Genomic DNA, 20,736 nt, shown 5'->3' on the forward strand with positions numbered 1-20,736 from the left:
AGGTCAGGCTGCATCTGTGGGAAGAGAAACGGAGCAACCAGTTCAGGTCGAAGATTCAAGCTGAGTCTGTTTCGCTTCCCACATATGCAGCCTGACCAGCTGAGTGTTTCCTCTACCTCCTGTTTTATTTTAGGTAGCAGCAAGTTATCAGACCTGAACCATGCCAAGGAATTTCCGGGTGAACTTCCTGTAGTTGTATCTGGCCACAACGGCGTTCCCAGGGCCCCGGCCCAGGTGGCATCTTCCAAAGTCTGCAATACTGGCCTGGGTCCCATCGGCACACAGCAGTTTGTACTGGGCTGCTTCGGATACTGATGGGACAACAATGAGACAACGTCTAGTCAGGGCCTGGAAGGAACTGAACCATGCCCTAGACAAGGCTGTAGCTGCTGGGCCTTATCTCCTGCATAGTAAATACACACTGAGTCTCTGCATTCACCTCAGAGTCAGATGTCTGTGGGTTGACATCCTACTCTCGAGAATTGAGCATGTCATCCATAACAGAACCGGGATAACGCTGGAACGTCATCTGATCTGATCCCAGACAAAAAACATGGGACAATTCAAGGGAGAGTTGAGGAACTCCAGAACGTGACAGTGGGTGTTTATCCTGCACCCAAAACTACCGAACCACTTGGTGATTATCACACACAGGGCCTCCCCGCATGCAAGTTGACCGTGTAACCAGAGGGAGAGCACTTCTCCAGGGGTCAAAGGCCCAGAGTTGGGGAACGGTGCTCAGTAAATGCAAGTGACTTTGGGCGTTGCAGCATCCCCTTATAGTGCTGCTCCAAGAATTCTGAGGAAAAACATATTTCTCCAAGGCAAACTCATCCAGTGACAATACAGGCAAAAGGCATGTGATTACCAGGCAGGTCTATGCTCCTGTGTCGTCGACTTCTGCTGCTGGTGTCTGGGCTGCTGAATGGGGAACAGCGGAAGAAACAAACTCACCACTCATGTTGGCAAGAGCTGCGTGGTCCACAAAAGCCACATCGCCAACTCCTTGCTCCAAACACCTGCAAGGAAACGTTAGCCTGTTTTAGACTGAAGCTCAATGCCAACCTCTGCTCGTATTCGGAGCCAACATCCTGGTGCTTGGTTGGCAAGGTACCTCTTGGGGATCACTCGCTCCTGGTCTGCGGCTGGGGGGCTTCTGGCGTGATGAACCTTTCCAGTGCTGTAGTCTGAGAAGGGCCTGAGAGGTAGTTTAAGGTACAGCCACATTGCGGACTGCTCAGCGGAGCAGTCTGAACCAGATCTTATTACTGGGTCATCAGAAGGCCACAGAAGGCTGTGGAGGCCAAGTCAATGGATATTTCTAAGGCAGAGGTAGATAGATTATTGATTAATAAGGGTGTCAAGAGATGTGGGGAGAAGGCAGGAGAATGGGGTTAAGATGGACAGATAGATCAGCCGTAATTGGATGGAGTAGACTTGATGGGCCGAATGGCCTAAATCTGCTCCTATCAATTATGAACATGAACTATCTGAGAGTTTGTGCCACAGTCAGGGGCCCAGAGCTCTATCCTGACAACTCGGCACTGTTCCCTGATGATCCATCAAAATGGGTTGAGTCCGTACTACTGCTGAGTGCCCCTCAGGTCTGTCTGCCTCCTCAGGTGGAAGAGACTGTACTCAATCACATCCCAGTCGAGTCAAACTGAAGTGGTGGTAAGGCCGTCAAAGGTTACGGGGCAAAGGCAGGAAAATGAGGTTGAGATGGAAAAATAGATTAGCCATGTTGGAATAGAGGAGATAACTCGATGGGCTGAACGACCTAATTGTGCTCCTATGGACTGATGGTCCCATATCTGGGATAAGGCGTTCACTAACACTTCACTGTGCGTATGAAACTACTTCACCTGAACATGAGGGAGCAAGTGCCCGATTTACATGGGCCTCACCCATTGAGTTACTCCAGCACTTTGTGTCTATCTCCAGGATAAAGCAGCATCTGCAGTTCCTTTCCACACAAGGATGTTCCTGCTGTCCTATCCATTCCCCCTGCCACCTTCTGTGCAACAAAATTCCTCTTTCTGGACTACATTGCCCCCTTCTGCCGGAGGGTCATCAACTTCAGATATTCGCCGTCCCTCCCTCCACAGATGCTGCCTGACCTGCTGAGTGTTTCTGGTGTTTCCTGGTGTTAAGGAGCACAGAGCGTTTTGTAACTCCGATGTCTGGCACGTTACGTGAGAGCACCCGCCGGGAGTGACGGGAACAATGTAGCGAGCGCCGGCACACAGTTGCTAATCCACACGGATGGGGCGATCGTGGAGCTGCCGGGGATTGGGGAACGTACGGTACCTCAGGGCTCCTCCAGAGCCGTAGAAGGGCTCGTTGTGGCTGGTCTCGCAAAAGTAGTTCCTGTCCTTGTTGTAGGACCTCTGGCCCTGGCAGAGCGAACACAGGGTGGGAAACATGGTACTGGAACCAGGGGCACAGGAGGCACCAAAGAACCGACTGGCAGCTGTGGGAGCAAAGCAAACACCCTTAGTGGATTCACTGGAGGGACAGTGATCGATAGTGTAGTGGTGTATGTACACGTGAACAGGACTGAACTACCTGCTTCACATTATTAGCAGTGACGTGTGCTTGGGCTGCACTTGAATCTAAATAGGCTCTGAATTAATGCTGGTCGGCAAAAAATGCTGGAGAAACTCAGCGGGTGAGGCAGCATCTATGGAGAGAAGGAATTGCCTCTGAATTAATGCTGATTTTTCAAAAATAGCGATTAATGATTAATCATCCATGATAAATCATGATTAATCGATTAAAATTATTATATTTATGAACTCTCTCTTCTCTAAAGCTAGTTCTAGACTAGGATGGTACGATAAATCCCTTGTAATTAAATGTTTGGTAATATTTCGGCCAGTTTATCCAGTAAAGCTAAGCAAAAATGTAAACGCAAGCAATCGGTTAAATGCTTTCAGAAAATTTCAAACAGCAGAATGTCGAATAACTGGTTTAATTTTCAAGGCAGGAGGTCAGTCATTTGTCAACTTTCTTGTGAACGAAAACTGTAGAAATTTAGTGAAGTGCAAGCATTGAGAAACAATTTTGAAATATCAGCCATCCCCATCCTCATTCAAACATCATCTGGAACACAAATATGCCTTCAAATTTGACTCAATGTCTTCAAACAAGTCAGTTGGCCAACTATCCTGTACAACTCTGGGAACAATTCCTTCATCCTTGGACCACACAATTGCAACTTGGTTAAAGCTGACAAAATATTTGATTTCATGCTGACCAATCTTGAGCAGCGTGACATCGGCAGATAACTGTACGAGGCTCTTCGCCGGGCATTTCAGGACTCCTCAGGTACTTGGATGATCCAATGGATTGTGACTCTGCCTGCAACCCCCGGACTTGTGTTCCCACCAACAAGCGATCTTGCCAAAGTTGCGAGAGACATTTACATGCGGTCGTCCCCAAACAAGGACGGCAAATTATTTGAGGGTTGAGCAAGATAATGATCAAGCGGAGCCCTCTGTGAAGCAAATTCAATCAGAAGACCTCAAAGCCATTCTCTCCAGCCAAATCCAATCGTGTCAGATTCAAACCCGCAAGTCAGTGGATATTTTTAAGGCAGAGATAGATAGATTCTTGATTAGTACGGGTGTCAGAGGTTATGGGGAGTAGGCAGGAGATTGGGGTTTGGAGGGAGAGATAGATCAGCCATGATTGAATGGCGGAGTAAACTTGATGGGCTAGATTAAGACATTTTGAAGATATTGAAACGAGAAATGGCTGTCCTGAAAAGCGTGTGGAAATGCCCTTGGAAAAGTGTACAGGAGGACTCATGACAATCCATCCTAACCCAGTTGAATCAGAAACATGTTTTAATGCTGCTGGCCTCTTTGTCACGACATTGCATCTCATCATTGGGTGATGAGACCGTTGATACCTTATGTTTTTTGAGATCTCACCGAATGACAGTCTAAAGCAGGTTTACGTTTGTGAAATGAAGGTAAGTTTTAATTTGATAATCAGAAACATTTGATTTTTGAAAATTAATCATTTTAATCGGGGCAAAGTGATTAATTAATGATTAATCAATCAATGTAATCAGTAAACAGCCCTAGTCTGAATGGCCACAGGGTAGGGTGAGACCATTCAGTCCTACAACCTTGTCTACTAACCCTTGATACTCTGACCTGACAAGACTCTTTGAAATGAAATGAAGCTTTGAAACAGTTGATTGAGTCCATCACCTCAGTGGAACTTAGTTTTGCAAGAATGAGCAAATGATTCACTGTAATTATTTCTCGTAGAGTAGGGAAGCGAAAGAGGGAATTTCAAAGAGAGTTTTTAAATCACATTGTTAAATGGGGTGAACAACGACTATTTCTTCTGCTTGGGGACTAAATAGTCATTTACGAGTTGGTCTCCATTTATTGATTTTTTGGATTCATGTGGTGCAACAGTATCGTAAAAATTCAAACTTTCAGGTATGGGTGAAAGACGATCAAGAATATAAAAAAGCATCTCCTTGTGGCGAGGGGATAATCTCCCTCCACTTTCCTACTTATTTCTTTTCTTTACTAGCTTTTTTTCTCTCTGTTTTTTGTTGTTGTTTTTTTTTCTTTTCACACACACAAGACTTTCCTCTATTCTTTACTATCTCTTTCTTTCTTTTCTCTCTCTTTAAATAAAAAAGGAAGTTAACAGAGAATGTATTATGTTAACATAATTTTGGGAACATGTAAAAAGGCACCAACCACTGTATTGTTCTTACTTCTAATAAATAAAACAATAAAAAACATTTTTTTTTTAAATCTTCTGATTCGAGGAGAAAGATTTGGTAAAATCTCCAATGCGGATAGTTGTTAAGAACAGCAATACTTTCTCAAAGGAACATATCTTTGTGTGTTTGCGGGAAACAAAGATGAATATGTTTGTGCGGTGTGGGAGTGGTGTGATTGTTTGCTATAAAGTGCTGGCACAGGCGCATGCCATGTGGAGTTGGAAAATAGTTTTGGAACTTAATAGAATAAATCATTGTGTCGGGCCACTGCTACTGGATATTATCCACAAATTAAATCAATAACACATCACCACTGGCTATTGGAATTCAACAAACAGCAGATGTGGGAAATCTGAAATAAAATGCTGGAAACCATCAGCGGGTCAGGCAGTCACTGTGGAAAAAGAAACAGGACCTACACTTCCAGTCGATGAATGGTTCTGACGAGAGGTGAGCAGTACATGGGCACAGCTTGCGGTACATTGGACATCATCAGCCACGGTACTGACCATAGGGGTCGGGATGTTATGTTACAGTTGTGCAAGATGTTGGTGAGGTTGCATGATGTTCAGTTTTGGTCACCCTGCTAAAGGAAGGTGGAAAGGGTAGGGCTGAAGATGTCCTGGTTGGGTTGCTCCTGGGCCTGGCCAAGCTGGCCATCCGCGAGTCAAGGCGCCAGACGGTGGAGGGCTCTACCCGAGCCGGCGTCCTGCCCGTTTTCCGGGGATACGTCCGTGGCCGTGTGCGGATAGAAAGGGAATACGCCCTGTCTACGGGAAATGTGAGGGAGTTCCGCGACCGCTGGGCACCGAGGGGGGTTGAATGTATCCTGGACAAGGATTGCGATCATTGTTTAGCAGTTGCTTAGCATATTTGTTCGTCTTGTATTATGGCGGTGTTTTGTTTTATTGTATTGTAAATACTATTTTAATATTTGAATAAATATTTTTGATTAAAAAAAAAAAGGAAGGTGGAAAGATTGCAGAGAAGATTTACGAGGGTGTTGTCGGGAATTGGAGACTGGAGACCCAGAGCTGTAATGGAGAAGAGGTGAGAAAGTCACCAGGTCTTAGACTCCCAGGCTTACAGAATCACAGGGTCAGAGTGCCAAAGAGAGGGTGATAGGTCATAGAATCACAGGGTTATGGTGCCGAGGAGCCTGATTCCACGCTGTATCCCTAAAGTCTAAAGTCTGGTGCCAGGTTCAGTTGCCTTTTGCCACGGGACATTGGCCACACCTCCCCAGACAGGAATGCAGAGGATGGCTGGGGCAGGGAGGGACTTGTGTCTGACCTGTACGGGGGGGAATCAGAATGTAGGCGACACACTGCTGCAGTGAGCCAGGATCTCCAGCCAATTCTTCCTCTCGCTGGCTCGGGCTCTGGCTCTGGGACTCGTGCTGGCCCAGGCTCCACGCCATACTCTCATTAAGGCCCCACGTTCATCCAACATACTTAACTGATGAATGTTTGCAATTTCCTAGTGACTGCATCGCCTGTTGTGGTGGGGACCAAGCGAGAACTGTTAAAGAGGAATTGGTTTTCAGGTGAGGGGCCGGTGGAGTCAGCCCTCACCTCCCTTGCTGCCACTTCACTCTTTAATCAGGTTACAAAACCCACCTCAGATGCTGGGAGAATATTTACACCGGTCAAGGTATCTCAAACCACAGACATAATTTCAGAATAAAGGTAGAAACAAGGAACTGCAGTGGTTGGTTTACAAAAACAAGACACAAAGTGATGGAGTAACTCAACAGGCATTTCGGGTAAGACCCCACTTCAGATTAATTGTGGGGAAGGGGAGGGGGAAAGAAGGCGGAGGGAGGAGGGCAGGTCACTTACCAGGTTTTGTCCTGCCCCTCCTCTCTTCCATTTTCTCCATCCCCCCCCCCACCACGATCAGTCTGAAGGAAGGTCCTGACCCAAAACATCACCCATCCACGTTCTCCAGAGATGTTGGCCTGACCTGCAAAGTTACTCCGGCATCTTGTGTCTCGTTTCAGACTAGGTGCGTGTCTATTTAAGAATGAAATGAAGAGGGTTTTCTTCTGCATGGGAGTTGTGAATTATTATTTCGTGCTTGTTATATGTCCTCAGAGCCTCCCTTTTTTTACCACCCCATACAATGAATCAAGCTGCAATTAGATGGTTTTCACAGCTTTATACTGTCCCAGATCTTATTGAATGGCCATGAGACTCCAGTAGCATCATCAAGTCATAGAGCACGGAAAGAGACCCTTCGGCCCACCCAGTCTGTGCCAACCATTAACCTCCCGTTTACACCAACTGAAACACATCCTATTTTTTTGCAGAACCTGATACGCCCACTGCCGCTCCCTTGAATGTTGTTACGTGCATTTTAACAACTTGATTCTCATTGGCTGGTTGAAGTGGACTCTCAATTCCAATTGTAAGCAACAGGCTGAACGTCTGATGTACGGAGATTGGAAATTGCGTTCTTTGCTTTCAATATCCTCAGAGGTTGAGAGAATCAAAACTAGCAGATGCTGGTCATCTGAAATAAAGATAGGAAATGCTGGAAACACTCAGCAGGTCAGGCAGCATATGTGGAGAGGGAAACAGAGCTAATGACCCAGCAAAAATGGCACGTGGTGTGGCACCATCTAGTGGTTACTTACTGGGCGAAACCTCGGCACTTGGGCTGCCAGGGTCACGTGACTGTGTTTGGCATGAATGAGCGGTCACGTGGTTAAGGGGTGTGCCCTGGTATATATTGAAAACCCTCCCCAGTCGCATGTGTGTTGTTCTCTGTATTACCTCAACAAAGATCACTTTGATTTACAACGCATGGCTCGCTGTACTGGTGTGTTCGGAAGAAGGGTCTTCAACTTGAACCATTAATTCTGTTTCTTTATTCACGGTAGTTTGTGACCTGCGAGTGTTTCCCGCAGTTTGTGATTTTATTTCAGATGTTCAGCATCTGCAATTCTCGTTTGATTTTGATTTTGCTACAACAACGAAGGTTGGCATGTTATTAGGACTGGAGGGGGAGGCAGAAATGGGAAGGGGCGAAACTACAGAGGGATTATGAAACAATGGTGATCACTATAAAGCAGTGAGTATTTTTCCTCAGGTTGGGTTTATTTCAGATTTCCAGCATCTACTCCATCAGGCCCTGGTCCGGTGAAACAAGCTCACCATGTGGGAACTGGAAACATTGGAATGGCAAGAGTCAGGAGCTCCTGTCACCAATGTCAGGGAACCACTCTCCTCCTCCACCCACTTAAAACAGCCCACTGCTGAACTAGCAGCTGCTTGCAGAAGCAAATTGTCTTGTATCTCTAAAGATAGATACAAAATGCTGGAGTAACTGTTGGACACATACAGCATCTCTAGAGTGAAGGAATGGTTGACGTTTCAGGTCGAGACCCTTTAACTATAGGAGCAGGGAGGTTCTATTGCAGTTGTACAGGGTCTTGGTGAAACCACACCTGGAGTATTGCGTACAGTTTTGGTCTCCTAATCTGAGGAAGAACATTCTTGCCATAGAGGGAGTACAGAGAAGGTTCACCAGACTGATTCCTGGGATGTCAGGACTTTCATATGAAGAAAGACTGGATAGACTCAGTTTGTACTCCCTAGAATTTAGAAGATTGAGGGGGGATCTTATATAAATTCTTAAGGGGGTGGACAGGCTAGATGCAGGAAGATTGTTCCCGATGTTGGGGAAGTCCAGAACAAGTGATCACAGTTTAAGGATAAAGGGGAAATCTTTTAGGACTGAGATGAGAAAAACATTTTTTACACAGACAGTGGTGAATCTCTGGAATTCTCTGCCACAGAATGTAGTTGAGGCCAATTCATTGGCTATATTTAAGAGGGAGTTAGATGTGGCCCTTGTGGCTAAAGGGATCAGGGGGTATGGAGAGAAGGCAGGTACAGGATACTGAGTTGGATGATCAGCCATGATCATATTGAATGGCGGTGCAGGCTCGAAGGGCCGAATGGCCTACTCCTGCACCTATTTTCTATGTTTCTATGTTTCAAACAGAGAGTCAGGGGAGAGGGAAGCTGGAGATATGCAAGTGTACAAAGAGATTATAAGGTGTGAAATGACAGATCAAAGCAGACTGGAAGTATCAAGGAAATGTGGAATGGTTCATTGTTGGCTTAGGGGAAGTTGACAACGAGGCATACAAAGTAAAATTAATCAGGAGCAGAGTAAAACTAGTCGGAAAACCAGGGTGGGTGAGGGATGGAGAGAGAGAGAAAGCAAGGGTTATTTGAAATTAGAGAAATCAATATTCATACTGTGGGTTATAAACTGCCCAAGCAAAATATGAGGTGTTATTCCTCCAATAGCTCTCTTTCAATATGCTTATATCTTTCTTTCTTCTAAACTCAGCAGTGACTCATAACTGAGTAATATCAGCCAAGTCTATGGAGGCCAATGTTGGTATTATCTAGATGGAGAAATTATTGGAAGATTTATTATACTGTAGTGTAAAATCTAAAAGCCCCAACTCCATGTTAGGCAGCCCAACTGGATTGAGCATTCCTCATATGAGAAACCCTTAACCCCAGGAATTAACCATCTCCGCACCAAAGATCCTATAGCTCCTCTAGTATCTTTGCACCGCACTGTCTACAAAGCAACAGCATCATTGCTAAATATCTGCAGGTGTGGTCTCACCAACATCCTGTAAGGTTGCAAGAAAACCTCCCTACTTACACAGGCCGCACTCCTTACTCTCCACCCCGTCCCAATAGCCTTCCCCATTGAGGATTCCCCCTGGGGAGGAGGCAGGGGATATCCAAACGTAGGAGACATCATTTCAGAAAAAGCATTTGTCCATTTCTGAGAAAAATGAAGAGTGTTTTGTTTTCTTTCAGAGAGACACGGATTTTTGGAATCCACTACCTCTGGGAGCGGGATTGTTGAGCATTATTGTAACTGAGGTTGGATTAGCCATGATCTCACTGAGCGGTGGAGCAGGATCAAGTTGCCTAGCCCTGCTTCCATAGTAAACACAGGGAACGCTGGAAGCTCTGAGCAGGTCAGGCAACATCTGTGGGAAGAGAAACAGAGACCCTTCCTTACATACAGTACTTTGACTGGATGCAGTTGAAAGTATCTTAGCACGAAATGTGGCCTGGATGGCATCCATAACTAATGGAACAGATGTTGAAAAGTGAAGCGTTTATGAGCTTTGTCCCAGGTTATTATACAGCTTGCAACGGTGAGCTGAGTCTGAACCAGCATAGTCATTCCACCCTTCTTAATACATTAACTTTGGATAAGAAAATCACTAAAAGGACAGAATTACAAATAGGAAAAAAATAATTAGGCTTGGAAATGGAGTAAAATTTGAGATCAAAAGGCATTGCAACAGGGCATGATTTCCCAGCTTGAGACTGTCCTTTTCCAACGTGACATCCATTTGCTGCCCTCCCCTCTGGGCCTTTACAGAAAAGAGTCTGCATAGCGTCTTTCATACAAGCAGGTCACAGCTGATTAAGTCTCATCTAACAAAGTCCCATAATCAACGCTGCGATAGTAACTGATTATGGCTGTTTAAATGTTGGTCAGAACATAGACACAGAAATCTGGAGTAATTCAGCGGGTCAGGCCGCATCTCTGGAGAAAAGAAAAGGAACAGGTGGCATTTTGGGTCGAGACCCTTCTTCAGACCCTGCAGAACTCTCAATGGAGAGAGGAGGAGAAGGGACAGACGTTTAGGGGTAAAATGAGCGGGAACTTCTTTACTCAGAGAGTGGTAGCTGTGTGGAATGAACTTCCAGTGGAAGTGGTGGAGGCAGGTTCGATTTTATCATTTAAAAATAAATTGGATAGGTATATGAACGGGAAAGGAATGGAGGGTTATGGTCTTGAGTGTAGGTAGATGGGACTAGGGGAGAATAAGTGTTTGGCACGGACTAGAAGGGCCAAGATGGCCTGTTTCCGTGCTGTAATTGTTATATGGTTATATGGAGAACTTCCTCAAAGTTGGCATACATTGAGGAGATTTCACAGTGGAGCAGATAAATGTGTAGGGAGGAACTGCAGATGCTGTTTTACACTGAATATAGACACAAAAAGCTGGAGTAACTCAGCGGGTCAGGCAGCACCTCAAGAGAGAAGGAATGGGTGATGTTTCAGGTCGAGACGTTTTGTCAGGCTGGCCAGAACACAGGGACAACTTCAGAATGTGAGCAATAGGAGCAAGAGCAGGCAATAGGGACAATTTCTTGCCGGCTGTTATCAGGCAACTGAACCATCCTCTCAACAACTGGAGGGCAGTCCTGAGCTACTATCTACCTCATTGGAGACCGTTGGACTATCTTTAATCGGACTTTACTGGACTTTATCTTGCACTAAACGTTATTCCCTTATCATGTATCTGTACATTACGGATGCCTCGATTGTAATCACGTATAGTCTTTCCACTGACTGGTTAGAATGCAACAAAAGTGTGCCTCAGTCCACGTGAGAATAAACTAAACTAAACTAAAGAATAGACTTCCACGCCTCTCCACTGTTGAATAAGATGGTGGCTGATCTACTAATTTCCTGCACTAGCCCCATATCCTTTGATTCTGATAATAAACAAAACCTATCAGTTGCTTTCTTCAATATTCTCCGCCACTGAGCCCCCACGTTCCCCTGAGTGAAGCACTCCTCCCCCCCCCCCCCCCCCCAGTCTCTGTCCGTGAATGGTTGATGGTGTATTGTAGACTGTGAGCCCTGGATCGAGCCAGGGAAAACATCACCTGTTTCTACTCTTTTAAAGTCTCATAAGAACTTTGTACATTCCACCTCTTGTTCTTCTAAACTGCGGCGAGCGTGTGCCAAGTCACCTTAATCTCGCCTAATGGAACAAAGCTGTGTTCGCAGGGATCAGTCTGGTGAACCTTTGCTGCACTCCCTCCAAAGGCATCACACCCTTTCGAGCACTCTCCACTCATTCAAAACAGCACCTTGCACACTTTCCACGGAAACTCAGATTATTTCTGGAGGGAGTCATAAAGAAGGTGAGGCTGCATATGTACAGCACTTGTGGCTTCCTGACAAGGCGCTTTCACTTTGGGCTGGTTTTGGAGTATTTGCAGTCAAGGGTGTTTACCTTAATAAAATATCAGCATAGTGGATGGATAGTCATCAATGCTGGCATTATCTACATGTTGAAATCATCCTTGTAAACCTGGTTTATGTAATATTTATTACACTGCTGTGTAAAATCTAAAAAATATGAATTGAAAGTGTGTTGGTGTGTTAGCAGGAGAAATATCTAATAGTCTGGAAATTCTGCCAGTCCAGTATGTCCAAAGTCCAATCGTGCCAGACTATTGGTGTTTTACTACGAATAAAATCAAGGTGAGTTAAATGTTGCAACTGTATTCATTGAATCATAGAGAATACAGCGCGGTAACAGGCCCTTCAGCCCACCTAGTCTGAGTATACTATCAACCACTCATTCACACTTTTCCCATTTGATTTTCACCATAATCCCATCAACTTCTCCCAGATTCTACATTCACCTACACACTGGGAGCAATTTACAGCAGCCAATTTACTAGCGATCCTTTGGGATGTGGGAGGAAACGGGATCATGTGGGAGAAACCAACGTGGTCACAGGGAAAACAAACTGGAAAACAACCGAGGTCAGGATCGAACCCAGGTCACTATTGCTCCGAATGCAGTGGCTCTAGCAGCTGTGTGACTTGTGCCATATTGCTGGTGGCTTTCCAGTACAGAACATGCACTCTGATTCCTCTGTCATTGAGTGTAAGTGATTGATTGCCTCTCCATCCTGCAACGGAAGTTCCAGCTCTGTGGATAAGAATCTAATGATAACAACAAAACGCTAAACTTAGAATCATGGCAATCGAGAGAAAAAATGGAAGGCCAATCCACAGCCCTTGAACAAAGATATACAACAGATAGGCACAGAAGGCTGGAGTAACTCAGCGGGACAGGCAGCATCTCTGGAGAAGAGGAATGTGTGATGTTTCGGGTGGCGACCTTTCTTCACAGCCGTCTTGACCCAAAACGTCATCCATTCCTTCTCTCCAGTAATGCTGCCTGTCCCGCTGAGTTACTCCAGCTTTTTGTGTCTCTCTTCAGTTTATACGAGCATTTGCAGTTCCTTCTTAAACATTAAGTCGACTCCGCCATTCAATTACGGCTGATCTGTCTCTGCCACCTAACCCCATTCCCCTGTCTTCTCTAAGGGGAATGGGGTTAGGTGGGAGTTCCTTTAGTTCCTTCCTAAACAAAGATACACAACCCTGACTAACGTCTCTCAGGAATGCATTTGGGAGTATTTCACAAAGATTTCATCGTTGGTTTGAAAGAGCCCAGGAATAAAGCCCAAGATTGCTATCCACATGTGACAGAAACTGACAAGTCTGGAACCGCAAGCAAAAGATAAACCGCTGGAAGAACTCAGTGGGTCAGGGAAGGTCGACAGATAATGTTTCATAGGGACACGTCTTCAGACTGCTGGTCTTGTCCAAGTGTGGAGTCGCTCTGCTTGTCCCTGGGTGAAGACATTTCTCCTCACCTCAGTCCTGAATGGCCAACCCGTCATTGTGAGGTCGTTACCCTTGTTTCTGGCGCCTATGTCGCCCTTACATCTACCCCAGCAAGTCCCTGGGACTTTGACCCAGTGAGATCGTCTTCAAAGACTGGACAATGGGTTACCTTCAGCCACCGTTTGATTCTTCTGCCACTCGAGGTGTCCATGGGACAGCAGGAATCCCAGCGGGACGTTCCACCCTGCCATACGCCGACCCCCGTCGTGACAGCTCCTCTTCCCCTTCAGCCGCCGAATGTCGAGGCTCTCGTCTCGAGTGACAGCCACGGAGTACAGACACCCACCTGGTGGACAGGAGCTGAGGTCAACTATCTGAGGTCACCCACGTCGGCAGAAAGAGTGGAAAGACAGTGTGTCCAAACTGGTGAGAGGTGAAAGGGGCTGATTCTCAAATGAACCAGGGTGTCCTTTTACATAAACCCCTGAGAGGCAACAGCAAGCTATCAACAAGACAGGTGGTCTGTTGGCCTTTACTGCAATGGGATTTGTGAATGAGAATAAAGATGTCTTACTCAGTTGGACAGGGCCCACACTTGAATATTGCACTCAATATTTCATAGGGCACATGGAATATTGTGCCCACGTTTGTTCTCCCTATCCTGTGCTGGAGAGATTCCAACAAGGTTCATCAGATGAATGACAATTTGAAAAAGCTGCATTCAGTCACTGGAGATCTGAGCTGAAACTGAAAATGCTGGGATCTAGCCATTGGGTGGGATGATAAATTGTGAGGAGGATTCAAAGGGGCTTCAAGACTAAGACAGATTGAGCAAGTGGGCAAACTTTCAGCAAAAATAAAATCCAAAAACGTTCCAGAGAACTTGTTTCAAAGGTAAGAGCAAGAGGAGGAGGTTTCCGTAACAGTGAGCCTTGGTGTGTGGAGAATGGGAAGCTCGGCACATTATGCATTCAGTGAAAGACAACTCACCATCCTGATATATCTCCTTTGCCACGATGGTGAGGCCATAAAATGTTGCAGCTGTGTAGATATCGGCAGCATCCAAAGACATTGCATCCGCCATATTCCCCTGCAGAGGGAACATTTGTTTAGTCATGTGTGTATACTTGGTCGAAAGAACACAAAGAAATAGCAGCAGCAGTGGGCCATTCTGTCTTTAGAGTTTTAGACTTTAGAGATACAGCAGCAAAACAGGTCCTTCAGCCCATCGACCAGCGATCATCCGACATACTAACATTACCCCACACACTAGGGACAATTTACAATTTTACCAAAGCCAATTAACCTACAATCCTGTACGTCTTTGGAGTGTGGGAGGAAACCGAAGCACTCGGAGAAAACCCACCTGGTCACGGGGAGATTGTACAAACTTCATCCAGGCAGCACCCATAGTCAGGATTGAACCCATGTCTCTGGCACAGTAAGGCAGCAGCTCTACCTCTGCACCACTGTGCCACCCTCAAACTGTCCCTCAAACAAAACCCACCATCAGTATGATCGTGGCTGATCTACACTGGTTTCAACTCCTCCGTTCTGCCATTCCCCATAGTCTTCAATTCCTCAATAATTTAAAAATGTATCAACCCCTATTTTAAATATCTCTAAGTACCTCTAAATACCCAGGAAGACGTTGCCAGTACTTTATTCCATGGGCTATAAGGAGAGGTTGGCAGGCCAGGTCTTTATTCCTTGTCGTGCGTGAGTCTGAGGGGTGATTTTATAGAGGTGTATAAAACCATGAGGGGAATAGACAGGGTGAATGCACCCCGTCTTTTTCCCCGGGTCGGGGAATCAAGAACCAGAGATGTTTAAGGTGTGAAGGGAAAGATTAAATAGGAACACAAGAAGTAACGTTTTCACACAGTGCGTATGGAACGAGATGTCAGAATAAGTAGTTGAGGAAGGTGCACTATCCAGGTACATGGATAGGATAGGTTTAGAGGGATATGGTCCAAATGTGGGCGATTGGGACTGGCTTAGATGGGGCATCTTGGTTGGCATCGACGGGTTGGGCTAAAAGTCCTGTTTCTGTGCTGCATAACTCTATGACTCTAAAGATCCAGCCTCAACAATTCACTGGGAGTCTCACCAGAGATCTCCAATGATTGACCACCCTCTGAGAGGAGATAGTCCTCGTTTGAAATAACTGGCCCTGCATGTTGTAAAAATGACCTCCTCATTTGAGACTCTCCCACTGTTCATGCATTATTTATTAGCAACAAACTTTGTCAGTCGATGGGACTCTCAGTGTTGTGACAAGATGTTGTGGGATCGAGGAGAGAGCCAGACTGCCTGATTCACCGGCCCCATCCAACTATGGGCACCTCATTTGTTGCCACGAAAACAGGAGCCTGACTTCCTAACCTTGGCCCAATGACCCCAGGCATCAGGGATTGAACTTTGGCAGATCAAATTCTATTCGGACACATAGAGTAAAATAGCAGCGACCTTACGAACATTAGTATACAGAGGGACCTTGGGGTGTAAGACTGTAGCTCCTTGAAAATGGCAACATCAGTAGACAGGGTAGTGAAGAAGCCATATCATATGCCTGCATCACAGGTCAAGGCATTGAGTATAATAGTCAGGACATCATGTTGCTGGCTAGTAGGTAGTATCCTACTAACAGCTACTTGGATGGGAAAGGCATAAAGGGACATGGGACTAATGCAGGTAAATGGGATTTGCATAAATAGACATCATTGTAGCATGGTTGAGTTGGGTCAAACATCACATTTCTATGCTGTACAACATGATAATTCCATGACATGACTCCAGACAATCTCTGTAACTCTCTCCACTCTCTCCCTCTCTACAACCTCCCCTCCCAATTCCCTAATTGTGCTAAGATCATGCTCGCTAAGATCAATCGTGCTAAATCTGAGCATCTGGTTCAGGGAAGGAAATGCAGGACCATGCGTAACTCCCATCCCACTAATGCGGCTGACTCCTCAATGGACGATTAGGGATGGACAATAAATCCTGGCATTGTCATCGACACCAACATCCTGTGATGAAAAATGACACTTCCCGCTGAGTGCACCTGGATTCAGGGACAGTTTCTTCCCAACTGTTATCAGGCAACTGAACCATCCTATCGCAAACTAGAGAGCAGTCTTGAGCTACTATCTACCTCATTGGAGATCTTTGAACTATATTGGACTTTACTGGATTTTAATTTGCACTAAGCATTATTTGCTTTATCCTGTAATCTGTACACGCTAGACGGCTTGATTGTGATTATGTGCAGTATTTCTGCTGAGGTAGATATCCCACAACATAAAGCTTTACCTCAGTACACGTAACAATAAACTAAACTTAACCTAGCTAAACTAAACTCAACTAAACTAAACGAATGAACAAGTTTATTGGCCAAGTATTCACATACAAGGAATTTGCCTTGGTGCTCCACCCACAAGTGATAACATGACATACAGTGACAGTTAGGAATGACACATAAAACATTAAACATTAATAATAAAACATTATTGATTAAACATGTCGATTAAATCAAATACCAGATCAAAGGGAGGCTACAGATTTTTGGCTGTTGAGTAGAGCAACTACTCGTGGAAAAAAGCTGTGGACTCTCTTGCTGCTTTTTATGTCTGGCTGTGGCAGCTTTGACAGTCCGGAGTCGCCTTCCAGAGGGAAGTGATTCAAAGAGTTTGTGGCCAGGGTCAGAGATGATCTTACCCGTTCACTTCCTGGTCCTTGCAGTGTACTACTCGTGGAAACTAATCTAAACTAAAGTCTCTTTGTTGGGACTCCACCAGTGGCTGATGCATTCACCCTGATACAGTGACTGAGGGATCCGCTTCCCTTGAATAGGGATGGGGTGCAATGTGGTGTCAGATGTAAACGTGTTCCTGAAGGCAGCTGCACTGAGCTCTTAAAGAATGCCTCTGGTTGCCCAAGGGTTCGCTTCCTTACCCGTATCTTCTTGATGCAGTCCTCGACATTGTGTGCTCTAATGCAGGACAACTTGATGAACTGCACCTGTGCTCTGGGTGACAGCACAGACTGCAGAGTTTTGGAGAGTTCAGCACACTTCCTCTTCTCCATGTCAGACACGTTGCACCATCTGAGCTTCTTTGCTGCAATTTCAGAAAGAGGATCATAACAAGAAGAGCTTTGCTTCTGATTTGATTCAAAAATTGACATGTTTTCACATTTTCGTCGGTATAACCGGGCCACTCCACCCATTGAGTCATTGCTGACTCCAAATAATACTGCGACTTCCATTCCGCATATATCCTCTGAACAACCATCATTCTGATGTCTTTATTTAACCAAGACATTGAGCTAGCTATGTATTTGAAACATATTACAACCTGTGCATCATGTCCCCATTACCCAGTAATGAGTATGAGGTAGCTCCCACTGAAAGCTTATGTGGGAACCTATGGGCCAAACCCTCCAGATCCCCACCATTCCCTTATGGAGACCATACACCATGTGTAAAAATATGTCCTCATAGGTATATGTTTTGTTTATCATTATCACGTGCACTGAGATAGTATGAAAAACATTGTTTTGCGTGCTATTGAAACATGTACATAAATACATCAAGCCAAACTCAAGTAAAATAGGTGGAGCAAAGGGGAAGATACAGAGTGTAGAATATAGTTCTCGGCATTAGACAGTAGACGATAGATAATAGACAATAGGTGCAGGAGTAGGCCATTCAGCCCTTTGAGCCAGCACCGCCATTCAATGTGATCATGGCTGATCATCCACAATCAGTAAGTACCCCGTTCCTGCCTTCTCCCCATCCCGCCACCCCAGCAGCCTTTCAAGGTGAGACACTTCAAGGTTCACATTCACCTCTTCCAACCTAGTCTACTGCATTCGGTGCTCCCGATGTGTCCCTGTGCATAGACCTGGCGACTGTTTTGCCAAACACTTGCTGACCATTTTAACCCCCTCCCCACTGTCTGTGTCAGGATGTGACTTGGAGGGGAACCTGCGGGTGGTGATGGTCTCCAGCACCTGTAGCACCTCGTCCTCCTAAATGTCTCCAGGGGCTCAAGCATTTGCGAACATCGCCACTGTTATGACTCTCGACGTAAATTATAAATCATGCTCACCCTCCCAGAGCATTACAGACACACGGGCTCTGACTTACCCAAAGCTGCAGCCAGGATATAGATGAAAACTATGCCTCCCCTCATGGTGGAAGTCATCAGTGTTTTCCTCCACCTCTCAACCCCTCTGTCCTCCTGTATGTAGCAGTTCTCAACACACTCAGTGAGGGCAAAGAGTGAGAGCTCCGTATGTGGCCACCAGCAACCTAGTGACAGCCTCGACCAACGCCTGGGTCCAAGCGAGGAGACACTGTGCCCAACCCCTTCCCGGGGAACGGCGCTTGGTGAAGCTGTTTGTGACTGCATTTGAAATTAACCATCTTCACATGGAAATAATTATCCATCATCTTTTATTGCAACCAGACGGTGTTGAGAGGTTAAAAGGGGTGGAATTTGGCAATTTGTTTTCACTTGTCAAAATTTCACAAGTATTCTGGTTTACAGCCTTTAACTCTCTCAAGCCCATGGATCCAGCCGGATGCAAGGAGAAGGAACCTGTACAAAAAAATTCAAAAGAAGGCCATGTCCTTGGGACTTTTCAACCAGTTATAACTAATTCAAACCATAATCACTGCTATAAATGTCATTATATATGTGAATTATAGACCGTCCAGTGAAGTACACTACTACACATGGAACAAAGGTCCTCAATCCTCAAAGGAATGGGTGATGCTTCGGGTCGAGACCCTTCTTCAGTCTGAAGTAGGGTCTTGACCCGAAACGTCATCCATTCCTTCGCTCCATAGATGCTGCCTCACCCGCTGAGTTTCTCCAGCTTTTTATCGACCTTTGATTTTTTCAGCATCTGCAGTTCTTTCTTAAACATTAAGTCGACTCCGCCATTCAATTACGGCTGATCTGTCTCTACCACCTAACCCCATTCCCCTGTCTTCTCCCCATAACCTCTGACACCTGCACTAATCAAGAATCTATTTATCTCTGCCTTAAATATATCCACTGACTTTGCCTCCACAGCCTTCTGTGGCAAAGAATTCCACAGATTCACCACCCTGAGTTCAGTACTATCAAATCTGGCTGATATATTACAGGAACAAACTTCCCCAAAGCAACTGCAATGAAATACATTAATACAATTCCTCCGCTTCTTAGACCCCACTCCTCCAAAGAGGCAAGAGGTAGTCTGAGGGACCAGGCAGTATAAAGTCCATTGGCACATTGGCCTTCATTAGTCAGGGAATTGAGTATAGAAGTTGGGACATTATGTCAGAGTTGTACAAGATGTTAGTGAGGTCACACTTGGAGTGTTGCATGTAGTTTAGGTTTTACAGCTGTAAGAAAGATGCCATGAAACTGTAAAGGCTGACGGAAGATTTTGTGCCAGGGCTGTAGGGCACGAGCTATGTTGGACACTCCATACAATCAAGGAGCTGAGGGGTGATCGTAGTGGCAGCTGCGGCTCGCCTGCAGTCCGTCTGTTCTTTCATTTTTTGTTGTTTTCTTGTCCTGTTTTAGTTTGTTAATTTGAGTTATTAGGTTGTGTATGTGTGGGGTGGGAGAAACTTGTTTTCGTCTCTTCCTTCAGGGGGTGCGAGTTTTCTTGTCGTATCCCCCGTCTCCGTCTGCGCTGAGGCTTAATGGCGGAGCTGGCGGCCTCCAACTGGGACCGACCTCGAGGCTCCAGAGGCAGAGCCAGCCAGGACTTACCAACGCGAGGCTGGCCGACTTCGGGGCTGAGGCGGTGTTCCGGCGGCAGTGGCCCGACTTCGGAGGTTCGGCCGCGGGCCCAGTGGATGACATCGTCGGGAGCTCGCAGGTCACAGGTTGGTGACCTGTTTTTCCGGAGCTCCCGCGGCAACAGCTTCGTCCGCTGGACTGGAGGGCAGCAGCTTCGACCACCCCGGGCGGCGGAGTTTGAGCTGGCCCGTTCGCGGAGCACGGTTGAGCCGCGGGACTGACTCACTTACCATCACCCGGTGGGGTCACAACATCGGAGGCCTGGATCGCCTCAGCGCAGAGGGAGAATAAGGAGGGAAGAGACACAGACTAAGACTTTTGCCTTCCATCACAGTGAGGAGGTGCCTGGTGAACTCACTGTGGTGGATGTTAAATTTGTGTTTATTGTGTGTTTTGTTATTTTATTATATGTATGACTGCAAGGCAACGAAATTGTCATTCAGACCGAAAGGTCTAAATGACAATAAAGGATACTTTGACTTGACATTTGAGATCCGGATAAATTCATCAACGGAATAGATTGGGCGAAAGCGCACAGTCTTTTCCCCAGAGTAGGGGCATCAGGAAGTTGAGGGCATAGGTTTACGGGGAGAGAGGAAAGATTTAAAAGAAACTGGAGGGGCAACATTTTCACATAGAGGATGGTGGGTATATGGAATACGCTGCCAGAGAGTTAAAAAA

At 45.8% G+C, this 20,736-nt stretch overlaps 1 protein-coding gene across 1 annotated transcript in view; it reads right to left on the bottom strand.

The window, feature by feature from the left end:
- The window catches only part of sxph (saxiphilin), a 32,167-nt gene extending 12,927 nt beyond the window's left edge, over nucleotides 1–19,240 (bottom strand). The window contains exons 1-7 of the mRNA XM_055655998.1: nucleotides 18,402–19,240; nucleotides 17,207–17,370; nucleotides 14,243–14,342; nucleotides 13,422–13,598; nucleotides 2,311–2,473; nucleotides 955–1,019; nucleotides 154–311 (exon numbers count right to left, since the gene is read on the bottom strand). Of these exons, the coding sequence (XP_055511973.1) occupies nucleotides 154–311; nucleotides 955–1,019; nucleotides 2,311–2,473; nucleotides 13,422–13,598; nucleotides 14,243–14,342; nucleotides 17,207–17,370; nucleotides 18,402–18,666 (1,092 nt within the window). The 5' untranslated portion in view covers nucleotides 18,667–19,240. The remainder of the gene's footprint in view (nucleotides 1–153; nucleotides 312–954; nucleotides 1,020–2,310; nucleotides 2,474–13,421; nucleotides 13,599–14,242; nucleotides 14,343–17,206; nucleotides 17,371–18,401) is intronic.
- Nucleotides 19,241–20,736: the final 1,496 nt, after the last annotated feature.

This window comes from Leucoraja erinacea, chromosome 25 (assembly GCF_028641065.1).
Source record: "Leucoraja erinacea ecotype New England chromosome 25, Leri_hhj_1, whole genome shotgun sequence".
Taxonomy (NCBI): Eukaryota; Metazoa; Chordata; class Chondrichthyes; order Rajiformes; family Rajidae; genus Leucoraja; species Leucoraja erinaceus.